Source organism: Cnephaeus nilssonii (assembly GCF_951640355.1).
Source record: "Cnephaeus nilssonii genome assembly, chromosome: 8".
Taxonomy (NCBI): domain Eukaryota; kingdom Metazoa; phylum Chordata; class Mammalia; order Chiroptera; family Vespertilionidae; genus Cnephaeus; species Cnephaeus nilssonii.
The window spans coordinates 3,428,420-3,445,025 of NC_137079.1; the positions used below are offsets into that span (position 1 = coordinate 3,428,420).

Below are 16,606 nucleotides of genomic sequence, written 5' to 3' on the forward strand. Positions count from 1 at the left end.
GCTCTCACTCTTCAGCTTCCGAGAGGCCCTGCCTGCCTCCCTCGTGTCCGTGACCTCACATCTCCCCGCCTGGCCCTGGCCTTGCCCACGCCTTGCCCACGCCTTGCTCACACCTTGCCCACACCTTGCCCGCACCTTGCCCACACCTGGCCCTGACCTTGCCCACACCTGGCCCCAACCTGGCCCTGACCTTGCCCGCACCTGGCCCTGACCTTGCCCGCACCTGGCCCTGACCTTGCCCGCACCTGGCCCTGACCTTGCCCGCACCTGGCCCTGACCTTGCCCACACCTGACCCCTGACCTTGCCCACACCTGGCCCTGACCTTGCCCGCACCTTGCCCACACCTTGCCCTGACCTTGCCCACACCTTGCCCCAACCTGGCCCTGACCTTGCCCGCACCTGGCCCTGACCTTGCCCACACCTGGCCCTGACCTTGCCCGCACCTGGCCCTGACCTTGCCCACACCTGGCCCTGACCTTGCCCACACCTGGCCCTGACCTTGCCCGCACCTTGCCCACACCTGGCCCTGACCTTGCCCGCACCTGGCCCTGACCTTGCCCGCACCTGGCCCTGACCTTGCCCGCACCTGGCCCTGACCTTGCCTGCAACTTGCCCACACCTAGCCCCGACCTTGCCCACACCTGGCCCTGACCTTGCCGGCACGGCCCAGGCAGCCTGGCCAACAGCTCTGGGAAATCAGGAGACTCTTACAAAACCTCTGACATGTTGGAGCGTATAGTTAACTCATCTGGTGCTTGAATGAGCACCTTTCTAGCTTCCCATGGAGGATGAGATGCTGGCTATGGACAGGACCCCTCACTGGACAGCCACTGCTTGCCCCCGCCTCGGCACTGCCGCCTGGCGCTGAAGCCACCGCTGCTGAGCAGGAATTCAAACGCCCCGCGTGGAAGCGGGTTGCAACAGGAGAGTTTGGACTTGAAAGAACAGAAGCCAGGCCCTGACCGGTGCGGGGAGTCGGCAGCGTCCACACGGTCTCCTCCTGGGCCCCTGGGTTTCCCTCCCAGGCGTCAGGGGCCTGAGGCCTGAGAGCGCCTTTGGGAGCAGGCCCTGCACCTCCAGGACACCAGGGCACACCCATCTCATCACTCCCCGCCCCAGCAGCATCGCACACATAAGTACCTGCTATTAACCCAGGTTAGAAACAGTTGGGAGGGTAAACCAAGGCCGTAAACAGCTTTATGTCAGATCAGATCAGGGTGACAGCGCCAAACCACTTAGGAAAATGAGCTTCAGGATTTCAGGATCCAGAGGAGTCCTGCTTCCTTCTCACAGTGGGGCCTCGGGCACAGTCAGCACCGGGGCTGTGAGAGCCCCCCAGGGCGGGTCAAGGCCCCCATCCCATGGGCTCATTCCGGGGGCTGGGGGGGGAGAATGCCAAGGAAGCAAACCGAGGAACCACCTCTTCTCTCCACAGGGCCCTACAGACTCCCAGCAGGTAACCAGCGGAGGCAGGAGCCACCACCGCTTTCTGTGAGTATGAGAAGAAGCCATTGCACGGACCATTGTGAGACACGGGTGGAAAAGGTCAGAATCCCATTGCAAATCACAGGCCCCGGCCTCCCCCGGGCTGCAGTCTCCGCTGTGACTCACGATGGATGCTAACCGGCCACAGCCCGGCTCTGCAGCCCCGCGGAGGCGGCTGTGGCAGGTGTGGGGCGTGTTTCCCCCACGGGGACGGGGGAAAGGTGAAACCACAGGCGCACGAAGTCGGGGGAGGGGTGAGGCCGGTGCCAACCAGCCTGCTCCTTCCAAGCCCCGATGTCAGTGAAAGGTCGCCGGGCGCAGGGCCCACCAGGCTGCACTGCAAGTGGAGGCATGAAACCTGGAAAACGCTGCCTGCCTGCCGTCGGGGATTCAACGAGGCCCTCCCCACGCGGCCGGCCACCCTCCCAACGGCCAGGGCGAGGGGCTCCATGTGCCAGCCGGGGGAGTCCCAGTTCCCTGCAGTGTCCTGTGGGCACCGGATGGAAATCAATGCACCCGGGGCGCCCCTGCACAGAGGCCTCTGCCTCCGCAGCTGCAGCTTTGGGGGGGTGGGGAGGGGTGCAGGAGGAGGGATCACGGGGCTTCCGGAACCCTGCAGGCCCAAACCCAGGCCCACACTTTTCTAAAAGGGAAAAGGCCTTGTTCCTGGCTAATCCTTGGAGTCCAGGTTCATCGTCTTCAATGACATGTGACGGCGCCCATCCCACGGAGGTGCCTGACAAAGGAAGCGTCACCTTGTGATGTGCATGGCACACCCGTGCTCAGGGCGCTGCAGGGGTGACCTCCTCATGATGGAGGCACCTGCTCTCCATAGACGAGGCGTGCATGGTGTCCAGAGGTGATCTGAACCTGCAAAGCCCCCTCCGGCTGCCGGAGGTGACGGTGCTAGGAGCACGGGGGATGCTCAGGGCACTCACACCAGCTCCCCGGTCCCGCAGCAGCAGGTGGGAACTGGGAACCGCACACCCGCTGGACCCAGGCTGCCAACAAGGAGCCCCAGACACCCCTCCCGGAGACCAGACCTGGAGGCCCAGAGTGAGCTCTCCCAGCCCACCGCCCTGCCCAGCCCAGCGCAGAAGGACGAGAGTGGACTCCCACTGGGGAGCCGCCTAGACCCGTGGTCGGCAAACGGTGGCTCGCGAGCCACAGGCGGCTCTTTGGCCCCTTGAGTGTGGCTCTTCCACAAAATACCACGGCCTGGGCGAGTCTATTTTGAAGAAGTGGCGTTAGAAGTTTAAGTTTAAAAAATTTGGCTCTCAAAAGAAATTTCAATCGTTGTCCTGTTGGTATTGGGCTCTGTGGACTAATGAGTTTGCCGACCACTGGCCTAGACCAGCCACAAGCGGCTTCCTAGACTGCGGTTTTGATGGTCACCATCTCGTGAGTAAACGGCGGCCAGGCAGGTGTTCCAAGTTCAGAAGGAAGAACATAAAGAAGCAGAAACCAGAAGGAAAGATGAATAGAGCTCGCTATGTCCAAAGCCTTGCACCCCCAGCATCTTTCGGAGTTGGGGTCAGAGAGCTCTGAGAAGACAGGAGGTTGACGGAGCACCTGATCAGACCTGCTAAGGACAAACAGTACCCGCAGACCTGGTGTGGAGGCATCAGACACCCGGGGCGGGGACAACAACCCAGTCCTTTGGTGGCACAATCTTGGCCCTCCTCAGAAAGGGCTGCGAGGGGGTCAGACTCCGAGGCCCTCACATGATGGATGCAGAATGAGCTGAAGAGGGTTCCACTTCCACAAACAGGGCGCCTTTCCCTACCAGTGACCCTGCTTTCTGAAGATCCGTGGTTGGCTGCTGCCCAACAGGACGGGAATTTGAAGTGCATCAGAGAAATGCCCCAGGTACCATCCCCCCAAGCTCAGAGGTGGCTGTAACTAGCTAAACATCACAGCCCATTTTACTGGAATAACATTTACCTTCTTATTTCTAATGCCTTGTAATGGGGTATGCATTCTGTTCATTTTCCTTTAGGGATTGCAATAATACTTGTCAAACACTTAAATACTTTTGCTCTATTATGCAGCTTAAGTCCGGCTGATCCTAGACAATTATTTCCCTTTAGTGAGATGGATTGGTAGAGTTTAATTTGCTTCTCCAAAGATTGCTTAGTTTAGTAAGATCTTGTGATTTGTGGAATAATGCCTTCGTCTTCCACTATGCATCCATGAAAACCAGTCTCTTCGCTCTCTGAAATGCCCTCATCTTACAAGAAGGCTCAACATGTCCTATGATTATAACACTGAGGTCAAAGGTCGATTTCCCCCACTCCCATGTCTTTCCTGTTAGTCAGTCACCAGATCTATGGATTCTTCCTCTAACAGTTTTTCTTCTGTTATCACTGTACCTGCCGCACTATTCATGCCTCCCCTTCTACACCGTAGCTTCTTAATAAGACCAATCCCCGCCCTCCCCCCACCCCGCCCCCCCCTCCGCCAGCCAAGGTCCTGACCGATCAACCCCATACATGAGTTCAATATCCTCTTCCTAACTGTCTTTCAGGTGCTCAGGTCATGCACAACCAACCCCCCATGAGCCACAGCATGATGGTCACATTCCTGAAACCGGCCACATACAATGTGACCCCATCCATCTCTACAAACTTGTTCTTACTGAAGAGCCTTCACTCTTACCCTCCAGAATCCCTCAGTCCTGCTTGCCTTCTTGCCCCTTCTCTCTCATCCAAGACGCAAAAGGGATCCCTGTGCTTGATGGAGTCGTCTGCTGGGAGCTCTCATTCAGGTGACAACTCAAGTTCTGCCTCATGCCCAGGCACCCAGACCAATGAGGCCTCACCGATGGTCTCTCGCAGGACGTCTGCACCCAGAGGGAGCTGATACCATTCCCCTGGTAGCTCGCAGAGGTTGCTGTGCTTAAGCCTTTCTTTGTTTCTACCTGAGCTGTGAGCTCCTTGAAGAGAGAATAAATGGCTTATGTGCCTGAAGTTCCCCCAGCCCCAATAACTTCCCTCGCTAACTCAACAATCATACAATGAAGATGATAAAAACCAATGAAATGAATCATTGTTACATACCATAGATTGGTGACTCCAAAACTCACTGTGCATGAGAATGACTCAGCATGCTAGTTAAAACAGCATGTTCCTAGACCCGAGACCAGGGAGTTGATGAGTGTCAGGTAAGAAAAAAAGCAATTCAAGACCTCCAAGGAATTCTGCTGCAGTCAGCTCACAGATGGCATTTGGAAAAACATCACCACAGATGGATTTGAGGCAGTAAATAAAAAATAAAATAAGCCTGAAAGTATGCAGAAGTATAAATGACAGAGGGAGGAAATTGGGCGTGCTGCAAACTACTTGTCATTATTATGAAGGTTTTTGTGATAGTCACCATAAACTATATGTGCTTTTATTATAGCAACTAAAAATAGCTATCCTCATTAAAGGAGTTGATGTTGTTAATATTAAGCTAATCTTCTTTTGCATTTAACTTATAAATGTAAAGATATTTGAAGTTGTGTAAAACAGAAAATAAGATGCTATATTTGTGTATTCAATATTTCTTCTTCCACATTATTCACTCAGTTGACACAGGTTGTAAGTTTTATGTTGAGTTTTATATTTTTTTAAAATATATTTTATTGATTTTTTTTTACAGAGAGGAAGGGAGAGGGATAGAGTGCTAGAAACATCGATGAGAGAGAAACATCCATCAGCTGCCTCTTGTACACCCCCTTCTGGGGATGTGCCCACAACCAAGGTACATGCCCTTGACTGGAATCAAACCTGGGACCCTTGAGTCCGCAGGCCGACGCTCCATCCACTGAGCCAAACCGGTTTCGGGCTGAGTTTTATATTTTTAAAAAATATATATGTTTTTATTGATATTAGAGAGGAAGGAAGAGGGAGAGAGAGAAACATCAATGATGAGAATCATTGATCCCCTGACTCCTGCACGCCCCCTACTGGGGACTGAGCACTCAACCAGGCCATGTGCTCTGAGGGGACTTAAACTGAGCCCTCCGGGTTCACAGGTCAATGCTCAACCACTGAGCCACACCAGCCGGGCTGAGCTTCATCTTTAACATAGGTATTTGCAATGTAAAATATGCTCTCCTTGCATTTATTACTCTAAAAACATATGAGGATGTAGGTATTTATGCTCCTAGTCCAACCCAATTCATGGAATAAAAATCCCGTAAAATATAAGTCCCATAAGTATATTTCACATGACGTAGTTCTTCCTTTTTGTTGTTTCTATAAATCAACTTTTCTCAAAGTCCTCAAATCTAACCAGCCAGAGTGAACTCTCTCTAATCGCAGTTGGAACATGATTGTAAGATAACCATCTAGTGTGTTTTCTAGGATTTGCAGTGTTCTTCAGTGCGATGACAAGGTTAAATATTTCCTCTTTCCCCCCATCGTGCCCACTTCACTTTAATTACATGAGAGCAACACGCTGGCCTCACTTTGCTGATGCAGACTTGGTTGCACTAACACCCTGCAGAGAAACAATTCAGGGTTTTTGAGTACGTCCTCCAACCAGAGAACTAGAAAGAGGGACCCAACAGACCCAAACAGAAGGGGAAGAACAGGGTCTCTTGTTTCCATTGGTGATTTTACCTCCAGTTTTTTGCATGGCTCTGTGGGGGAAGGGTGCGGGGAGGGGGGGGGGGGAGGATTGGCTGGCTAACCTTGGTTCATAGTTTATGAGCTGTTTTGCATTTTTTGAATATATAAAAAAAAGCATTCGAAGTGTCAATGACCAACAATCTGCCTTTTTGGGAGAGTATGTCTATTGAGCCTCTTCTTTTTACCTTCTCAGATCTCTTCCTGGGCTCATGTAGCTCAGGGAAAAGGAGCAGTCAGCTCCTCACCAGGGCCTGTGTCTAAGGGAGGCGATTGTTTGGGCCACTAGGGAGAGACAGAGAGCCTGGATCTTGTCTCTGGGCCATCCCACGGCAGGGACACATGACACATGCCTCACCACGCCTTCCCTCGCCCCTGGGGACACTTCAGTGCAGGGTAAGGAACAGGCTGCCTGTGGTCTGTGGCACTCAGGGACTCCACCTGATGTGTCATCGTGTGGGGAAGAGTCCTCGCGGAATGCAGAAAACCGACCCACGCTCACCGCACAGAGCGTAAAGGATGGTGAGCCAGGAAGAGCGAGCACGGAGCAGGAGGACTTTCAAAGGGGAAAGGGGACCACTTCACCAATGAAGACAGTTCTGAAGTTAGAGATGAATTACCTCGCATCGTCCAACAGCACGCCTGCCTACACATCACACACACGCACACGCACACACACATCACACACATCACACACACGCACACACATCACACACATCACACACACACATCACACACATCACACACACACATACATCACACACACCACACACACACATCGCACACACACACATCACACACATCACACACATCACACACACATCACACACATCACACACACACATACATCACACACACCACACACACACACATCGCACACACACACATCACACACACACACATCACACACACACATCACACACATCACACACACACATACATCACACACACCACACACACACATCACACACACACATCACACACACACACACATCACACACACACATCACACACACACACAGCGCTTTCACTCAGGACTGTCCAGCAGAGACAGACTCCCGTGGGCGGGCGGGGTGGGGGGGGGGGACTCTTAGCTTATCGGAAAGACCTCTCTTTTGACCTCCGACCCCCCACTCTCCTCCTGTGGACCGAGGTGAGTTGCCACAGGCCCTCCTTCCAAAGGTCTGACTGCAGAAACAGAAAGGAAGCCCCTGCTACATGCGGGTGGCATCTAAGGACACGGGGCGGGGGGGGGGGGGGGTCACTCTCATGACAACAGTGATACCTGTGTGACTGTGTGCGTTAAAAACATCCCGCCGTTCGCATAACACACTCTGTCCTGCGATTGAACACCTATTCCTTTTACTCCAAAGGTTCTTCCTTGACGCCTATATTCTGTATTTGAACATCCCCCCCCCCCGCCCCCAAATGTAAAGACACAGGAACCTCGTATTTGAAAATTAGTCTACGCAATCTTAAGACGTGTTTCAAAATATAACGGGGAAGGCAAGTTAATTCCCACACGTTCGGCTTATGTATGTGAGTCCACAAATCAGTTCCAAGCGGACACTTCCCCTCCTGCCCCCAGAGAAACAGCCACCGGCCCAGGCCCCTGCAGGGACAGTGTGGGGAGGGAGCCCTCCCCGGCATCTCCAGTGGGACCTTCAGGAGTTCAAGAACGCGAGTGAGCATGCGACCCACCTGGCCTCAGATCTGAACTTTGTGGGTAAATGCACCCTCTGGGGGAGCCAGCCAGCAGCAGGCACAAGCACGCAGCTCCTCTTTGCAAATCAGAAGGTCTCAAACGTCCCTTGGCAAAGTTTTTAGGCAGAGAGTTAAAACCCTTTGCACTCGCTGGCTTGTTTCTCGATTCCTTTATTCTAACGCTAACCGTGTCCAGTCACACTCGACATCCGAGTGCAAAATTAAAACGCCGCTTGAACAACAGGCACACAAAACCCACCTTCCTTTGCAGCGTCCCCATGGAGTTCAGAAACGCCGGGTTCCTGAGGATGGAAGGTCGGGCCTGGCTGGGGTCCCCGCGCCATCCGGGGGCATCGCCAGTTGCACCAACTTCAGGAACCGACCCAAGTCCCAAGCCCCCAGCCCGGTGACTAACCCCCCACGTTTTTCTCAAGCTGCGCACCGCGCCGGGGGCTCCCCACGCTGGGGCTGTGCGGGGCTGCGTCCCACCCCAGGGCGGTGTGACCCCCACAACCTGCGGGGGTTCCGCCCTGGACCCCAGCGGAGCCGGCTCTCGGGGCTGCGCGCCCCGCGCAGGTTCCAGGCGCGCGGGGCCGGATCCCAGAGCGGCTCCGCGGTCCCCGTGCCCAGCCGCGCGGGCCCTTCCCTCCCGCAACTCGCGTGTCCCCTCGGCACCAACTTTGTGCGGAAACAGCAGGAAACTTCTCTCCGGGGCACGCTGTCCGCTCCCGGAGTGCGGGTCCCCCCGCGCCCGGCGACACAGAGCGCACCCGCCGCTCAGCGCAGGGTCCGGACCCCCCGCGCCCCGAACCCGCGGCCCCCCGCCGCCCCCCGCGGCCCGGCCCGAGCACCCACCTTGGCCTCGCCCGCGTCCGGCTCCACGTCCGAGAAGCCGAGTCCCGACTCGAAGGCGGCGGCGGCGGGCGCGCGGCGCGGACCCGGGAGCAGCGCGGCGGCGAGCAGGGAGCACGCCAGGCTCAGGGCGCGCAGCCGGCGCATGGTGGCCCGGCCGGGGCGCGGCTGCCCCCCGACAGCCCCGCGCTGAGCCCCGAGGGCGAGCCGCAGGCGGCGATCCCCACGGCGCGCGGCGCGGTCCCCGGCTGAGCCGGCGAGCGGGGCGGCGTCGGGGCCTCACAGGAAACCGGACATCCGAGCTCCCCGCGCGCGCTCGGGCCGGCGACGGGAGGCCGGGGCGAGGCGGACGGCTCCTCGGCCCGCGTGGCTGCGGGTGCTTTTGGGAAAGAGGGGGGCCGGGCCGAGAGCCCCCGCGACGGTCGGCCCCTCCAGCTCCCGGGGGCCCGCGTCCCCTCCTCCCCGCCCTTCCCAGGAGTGGAGCGCGCCGGGCGGGCGGCGGGGCGCGGGGCGGCGGGGCCGGGAGTGCGGCGGCGGCGCGGCGGGCGCGGGGCAGGGCATGGCCGATGCGCCCTCTGCCTGCGCTTATGTGAGAGAAAGGCCGAGGGAGGGAGCGTGCGGCCCGGCCGCCGCCCCTGCGCTCGCCCCCAGCGCGCGCCCACCCCCGCCCCGGCGCCCGCGCCTTCGCCCGGAGCCCCACCTCCCACCCCCGGTGCCCTCCATCCGTCCCTCCCTGCGGGGGCTGCGGGCCCGGGAGCCGGGGGAGTCCCGGGGTTAGCGGGCTGCAGGCCCAGCCTGGAGGCCACCTGGACAGAGTGGCAGCGGGAGAAAGGACTTATTGGGGAGCGGGGAGCCCCTTTGTCCTGGGCAGCCCCGGGCGCCGGTCCCACTCCAGCACGCCCGGCCCGCTGCGCCCAGGTTTGGAAGTAGCCCCGGCGCGCTGAATGGTCCCCGAGAAAGTCCTCGCCATGGCGGGGACCCCGCGGGGACCTGGAGCCAGCGGAGGGCCCCCTTTCCCTGGGAACTTGGTGTTGCTGGTGAAGCCAGAACTACCAGGTCCTCTGCGTGCAGTGCGGGCCCCTGGGATGCGTGCGAAGGACCCTTTGGGGATCCCAACTGCTGGCCAGAGGCGTCAGGGACAGTAAGGAGACACAGCTCCTTCTGCAAGAAGTTGGGCTCAAGCGAGAGAGGTGCCGATAAAGAGGGACATGTGGTCAACATATTGTGGGAAGTGACAACTGCAGTGAAGTGACTGAGTTCCCCCAAAGGGGCACCACCCAGGGGCTGCGTGGTGCTGCTGGCTGCCCTGGAGGTCCCTCCAGGGGGCGGAGGGGACAGACCCCAGACAAGGAAGCTGAGGGATTCAATGTACCCGATGAAAAGGTCCCCGCTCACTCCGGAGCTACTTCTAGAAACGCAGACTTTCTACATCTGAAGTCTGAGATGCAGAGGACAAGTTCTTCATCTGACTCAACTCCACATGCTCTGAAAGCGCCCTTGGGCATCAGGGCATCATTCACGTGGCGGCCTCCAGGCCTCCTGGGACAGGGCCCTCTGCCCCGCTGCCCATCCCCTGTGTGGGTGGCCACGGTTGCTGAAAAGCCCCTCCATCTCTCCATGGCTTCTGACTTCTGGACTTCCCACGATAAATTGACTCTCACGTCCATGGTCCACCTGTGATTCTTCAAAGACTTTGAAAAATGCTCTCCCTCTGCTAGCCTTCGGCCCAGCAAAACATCTCTTCTTAGGGCAACTCCCCGTTCCCTCCTGAACCATGATCTCCCATTAACTCCTTCTTCATTTAGAAACCCGCTCTGCACGTGACGCTGTCCTTACAGGGGTCCAGCCAGCACGGAGAGAGGGTCTGCCTTGTCCAGGGTCATTGGACGCAGCCTCAGATGGAGTTTATTTTCTGGCAGCAGAGTCAGCGTTGACTCACAGGGCACTGAAAATCCACTGCGCCTCTCAAGGACGGTTCCTGCGCCCCAAAGTCCAGTCAGGCCTGCGTCACTGAGCCCGCATTCGCGAAGTTGGTGACTGTGTCCGAGATGTGAGCTTTGACATGGATCTTCATTAAATCTGTCCTCCCAGAGTCACTGCGTCATCACAGCTTGTGAAAATGGGCTGGGATGGACCCTGCCAGTGTGTTACTCCTCTTGCTGTCTTGCTGTTAGGTGCACATTTCACCAATTTGCCATATTTGTCTTCAGTATGATAAAGGGAAGGGCTAAGGACTCGCTGGGGAAGGATTTAAGTGGAAGCTGAACTTAAATTTATATATATATATATATATATATATATATATATATATATATATATTATTGATTTCAGAGAGAGGAAGAGAGGAGAGAGAGATAGAAACATCCATGATGAGAGAGAATCATTGATCAGCTGCCTCCTGCACGCCCCCTACTGGGGACTGAGTTGCAACCTAGACAAGGGAAGCAAACCGCCTTCTGATTCCTAGTTGAACCTCAACCACGGAGCCACACTGGCCAGGCTGGAGCTTCTTTTTTAACCAATCCCTGTTTCAGTGTTTCTCCACTTGGATTGCACTTGGAATAACAAAAGAAGATCTCAAGGGGTGAAGAAGTACACCGTGGCAGCTTCAGCGTAGTCACGGGGCTGTAAAGTACTGCACAGAGGACGCTCACGGACCTGAATCAACCAGTCCTCAACTACTTCCCCAGGGGCTCGGCCCAGTCCTACTCAGCCCCCCACTTGGAAAGACCTACCTGACCCTATCTGCGCCCAGACCCCAAGTCCTCCCGTTAATCCAATTCTGACTCACCTCTTCAGAGACACCCGAGAGGCTGTCAAATGGTCTCTCCCTGCCTGCAGAGAGTTCTGCTAAGTGTACTGTTGTTCATTAGAGGGTTTTCCGGTGAGACTTTGGGGAGTTCCACAACCCGCCAGTCCCACCAAGAGCCTCCTGCCGCCTCCCTAGGTGCTGTAACCCAGACCCTCAATTCAGAACCTGGGACCCCTGAGGCCTGCAGGGATGAGGCGAGTCTCGCAGTAGATTCAGTTCCGATTTCTTTTTATCAAGCTGCCAAACGCCGAGTGTATTTCCCCCCCTAAGATTTTGATGATTTGATAGGTTTGAGAGCCCCCATGCCTGGGGGGGAAGCTGCCTTGTTACCAGCAACATTGCTTTTCGCCCTCACTCATGGGCACTTTCTGTTGGTAGTTGATAGCAGGAAGGTCATGTCCAACCCTTGTGTTTACCCAGAATGCCAGATTTGCAGGTTTGCCAATGGAGACTGCCCAGCCCTTAGGTGGGGGAGCCCAGGACACAAGGGGAACCAATCACTGATTTGACCAACCACCCCCAGGCCGTCACGTGTCTGTCTCAGACTAAACCCAAGTGTGTGTCTCCTGCAGACCAGATTCTGGCCTCTTATGTGTATTTACACACCAATGCAAATGTTGGCATAGTTGACCAACAGTTTAGAATTGCAGGGGCTATTTTGGGAAACTTTTTGTAAGAACAAAATTGTTCATTTGCAAAGTGCCTTAGAGTGAAAAGGGAGGAACATTGCAGCCATTCAGTGACCTGTGTTTTCTTGATCGATAAGAGAAAGCTTGGGAGAGAAATTCAGATCCCGCGGTTGCCTCTCTAAATCTTCTGCGGAAGAGACAAGTGAAAAATGTGAAAGGCTTTCTCTCTTTTGGATCTGCCCACATCATAACTGGGACCTGAAAGCTTTTGTCTTCTTCCACCCTGTGGCCCTCTAGTGTCCCTGCCCCAACACTCTTTGGGACCAGCTGCCATTCCTCTGGGCAGCCGGAAACTCTGAATGTTAACCAGGTCAGAACAAGTCCCCGATGGGGGAATTTAAGTCCTGATGGTGATCTGAGCTGAGAGTGATTTTTGAAGACTTTCCAAAGCCTCTGTAGGATAGGTTAGCACTTCGCAGTAGTTCTAGGAACATTTAATCCGGGGTTTCCAGATACACGTCAATGTATTTGTGTTATTGTGAACCAATAAAATGAAATGGAAAAGGCTCTGTGACTACCCTCAGTATGATTTGAGAGACCCTAAGTTCCATAATAAAACCAGAGGAATTTAGAACAACTATAGATATTAGACACCATTTTTTGGAGACCATGCACCCATACAAACAAAAAGATGGCTACGTGGAGACTGCAGGCATAGGCTCTTGACCACCTTCAGGAGACATACAGGAGCAGAGCTTGGAACAGGCATGACTGAAGCTCTTTCCTCACTCTGTCTGAATAGCCTGAAGTCAGGAGTAGGGGATTAATCAACAATTGCCAGGCAGTAAAATCTCAACCCATTGAGACAATGCTCCAAAGGATGGTGGTTTTATAAGTTTCCATCAAAGGAGGAGACTTAAGTGGGTTACATGAAATCCATTGGTGATAGATTAGGGAGGTGGGAGAAAGCAGAAAGCAGCGTGGAGAAACATCTGGAATTGGATAAAAAGTGAAATGATAGACACATGCTTCTTTACACAGGTGGGTGCAGGACAGATAACAGTCAACAATGAACAAGATGACAACAACAATGAGGGAGTTTGTGGTCTCAGTCCTGGCACTATTTGTTGTGCCCTGAGGGGTCAGGAAAAAGGGAGGTTACAAAAGTTACCCTGACATTCCACAGGTGTGTTAACTTAGATGCAAAAAGACAATAGGCTCAGTAGAGATGGAAGTTGATCTTTGTCAGGGAAGATACTGGCCTAGGACAGGACTCCCCACTATAAACTGCTTTTTAATTAAAGATTTTAATTTCAGACCATCCTGTGTGGTCACTTTAGGTCTCTTGAGTTGGCAAGGCCGCCACACAGGCCTCCCCTGAGTTAGTCAGGTCAGCATGTGGCCCCTTTTCGGCCACAAGATCAGATACTGGAATGGAAAGTGTTCAAACCCTTGAAAAGTAAAACTAAAGCGGGGGAGGGAACTGGGAAATCCATGAGGCTGCTCCAATCAAGGATCAAGCACTCACGTCCTCTGGACCCTTAAACTCTGACTCTTGCTGCGAAAGACTCTTTGGGCCACAACACCTGCTTGGGAGTATGAAAAGAGTTACTGAAACCATCGCATGAGGATGACCTCCTGCTTCAGAATGGCTGCTTAAGGCCGCCAGCAGCCTTCGATTGGAACCTTGCAAACATTGTATATGAAATTTCCCACCACAAGGAGGACAAATTGATTGCACTGTTTTACCAATGCTGGTGAGAAAAGTGTATTAAGGTTGCTGAGAATGTCTCCAGGTGCCTGTTCCACCTGCCCCAGATTCATCCTGGTAACTGCAGATGGGCATGGACAGGAACCCAAGGCTAAGCCACCTTTGAACACTTGCAAATGGGCTCATGCACCTGCACCTTGCTATGGAGTTTGACTATCCCAGTCAATGCATGCCAGTTTTCAAGGTGGAACAAAACTTTTGTTTGCTAGAAAGGTATGATTCTGACAGTAGCAAAAACTTCCTTGAATTCCAACCTAACTCACCACTAACACAGGTATTCCTTGTGCTGGGATAGGTACTAGAGAACTTTGCAAAGCTTTGCTGTTTATTCCAAAATTTTATTGTCCCGAACACTCCCAAACCTCATAACAAGCAGAGAGAGTAAATGGTATTTTTAAACTCAAATGAGCAATCGTGACTCTAACCATAAGAACATGGCACAGGCCTCCCCTTAAGCTTCCATGTTTCTCCCCCCGTCTGGGACGCTACCTGGCTTTGGCAGGTGTGGCAGGACACCACAAGGGAGTCATGAAATGTGATCGGTTTTATCACCAACAGACATAAGTTGCATTTCCTTCATATTCTCCCAAGCAGCCTCTGCATAACTAAAACATGAGACTTTATCATCGCAAAGACACCATTAGAAAAATGCCTGGGAAGCCCAGGGGAAGGAACTCCTGGGCAATTCTGACCACCAGAATGGCAGTTAAACTGCAGAGAACCTGAGAGAGCAAACATCTACATTCATGTGTCCCAGCTAAAAAGACACTGGGTTTCCCCTCCGACAATAGCATGGACGTTCCTTTAGGCCAGTGGTCCGCAAACTCCTTAGTCAACAGAGCCAAATATCAACAGCACAACGATTGAAATTTCTTTTGAGAGCCAAATTTTTTAAACTTAAACTTCTTCTAATGCCACTTCTTCAAAATAGACTCGCCCAGGCCGTGGTATTTTGTGGAAGAGCCACACTCAAGGGGCCAAAGAGCCGCATGTGGCTCGCGAGCCGCAGTTTGCCGACCACGGCTTTAGGCGATTTAAAATGAGGGATTCTTAAGAATTCGTTAAAGCGATGGTCTTTGGGTGGAGAGTGTCCACCACAGAGCTCTGTGTCCAGATGGCAGCTGCGGGTCATGGCCAGCTCCACCCAATCTACAGCACTAGATTGAGATGACGGTGCACATGCTTGAATCTGCAAGCTTTGATTTTTTTTTTTCTCCTTAGCCATCCCCCCACCCACACCCCACATGATTTTAGGCTTAAGATTCTGGGTAGTTGACAAATGATTGTTTCTTAACCAGGGAAAAGTCAAGGTCTCCAATTTTTAATATCGCATTATCTACCTATACTCATTCATTCTTTGCTATGACTCGAGGACGGGAGACCCGGGTGCAAGATCTGTCCAGAAGAAACAACAAAGCTCTGTGTTTTGCACACGTCTCCCTATGAGTGCTAACCAGCCAGTGGAAGATTTCGTTTCATTCATAATTGGACTCAACCAGGACTCAACTATTTTTCCTTCCTTCATTAATCTTTATTTCTTCCTTTATTTCTTCTCTTCCAAAAGAGAACGCAACAGGACAGGTAACCAGCATCAAAGCTCCTTAGAAAGACAGGCCTCTGCTCCCCTGAAACCACTCTCAGGGCCCCTTCCTCAGAGATAACGTCTGTAAACAAACGTCCTCGGAGGAGAGGAGGCTCAGGGAGGGAACAGGACCAGATGGTTTGGATTTAAGTCCTGTCTCACATTCACAGGCCTCACAAAGAAGGCTTACCACGGAGGTCACTCTTGTTGCCTATCAGCTCCACCCTGATGACCTTCCGTGGACCTCTCCTCACCACATGGGGTTCATGTGAATACTAAATTAGCTAATATACACAAAGAACTTAAAAGAATACTTGACATTTAACTACCTCTCAATGCATTTTGCATAGAGCATGACAAGTAATTACAAAGTAATACTGATATCTTTATTAATCTTTATTTCTTCCTTACATTTAATATATTTTTCTGTGTCCCCCCCCCCCCAATCTTATATTTATTGATTTCAGAGAGAAAGGGAGAGGGAGGAAGAAAAAGAAACATCAAATGATGAGAGAGAATCATTGATCAGCTGCCTCCTGCACGCCCCACACTGGGGATCAAGCTCACAACCCCCCACATGTGCCCTGAAGGAGAATCGAACTGTGACCTCCTGGTCCATAGGTCAATGCTCAATCACTGAGCCACACTGGTTAGGCTTCAACCTTGTATTTAAATGGTTATTCAAATGGATATGAAATTCTCACATCAACTATCTTTCCTTAAGCACTTTGAACATTTTATTCTGTTGTATTTCTCCACCAAATATTGCTACCAAGAAATCTGAAAACAGATATAGTTCATAGTCGTAGTATGCCTTTTATGTGTCTGGCTGTATTTTGATGGGTTTTACATATTTTAATGCACTTAGTACTCCCAACACTCTTATGACAAAAATATTAGTATGATCTATGGGATGTAAATGAGGAAGCTGAGCAATGGAGAAGTGATGATGCTGTTTAATGTTCAATGTTCTAGAGCTCGAGTTTGGGAGACCCTGGATTGAGAGCCATATGGGTCGAGTGCTCAGTAGGTAATGCGCCCTCTGCTGCCTCTTTTAAAATGTTGATATGATGATTTTCCTCTGTAGATCTCCTGCCATTTCTTGTTGGAGAATTTTGGAATGTTCCCTTGTCTTTGATTTTATTGAATCTTACCAC

The 16,606-nt window shown here is 53.0% G+C and overlaps 1 protein-coding gene across 1 annotated transcript in view; it reads right to left on the bottom strand.

Moving 5' to 3' along the window:
• VEGFC (vascular endothelial growth factor C) overlaps window positions 1-9,225 on the bottom strand; it is an 80,170-nt gene extending 70,945 nt beyond the window's left edge. Inside the window, exon 1 of the mRNA XM_079779395.1 lies at window positions 8,659-9,225. Within this exon, the coding sequence (XP_079635521.1) occupies window positions 8,659-8,802 (144 nt within the window). The 5' untranslated portion in view covers window positions 8,803-9,225. The remainder of the gene's footprint in view (window positions 1-8,658) is intronic.
• Between the last annotated feature and the right edge of the window lie 7,381 nt (window positions 9,226-16,606).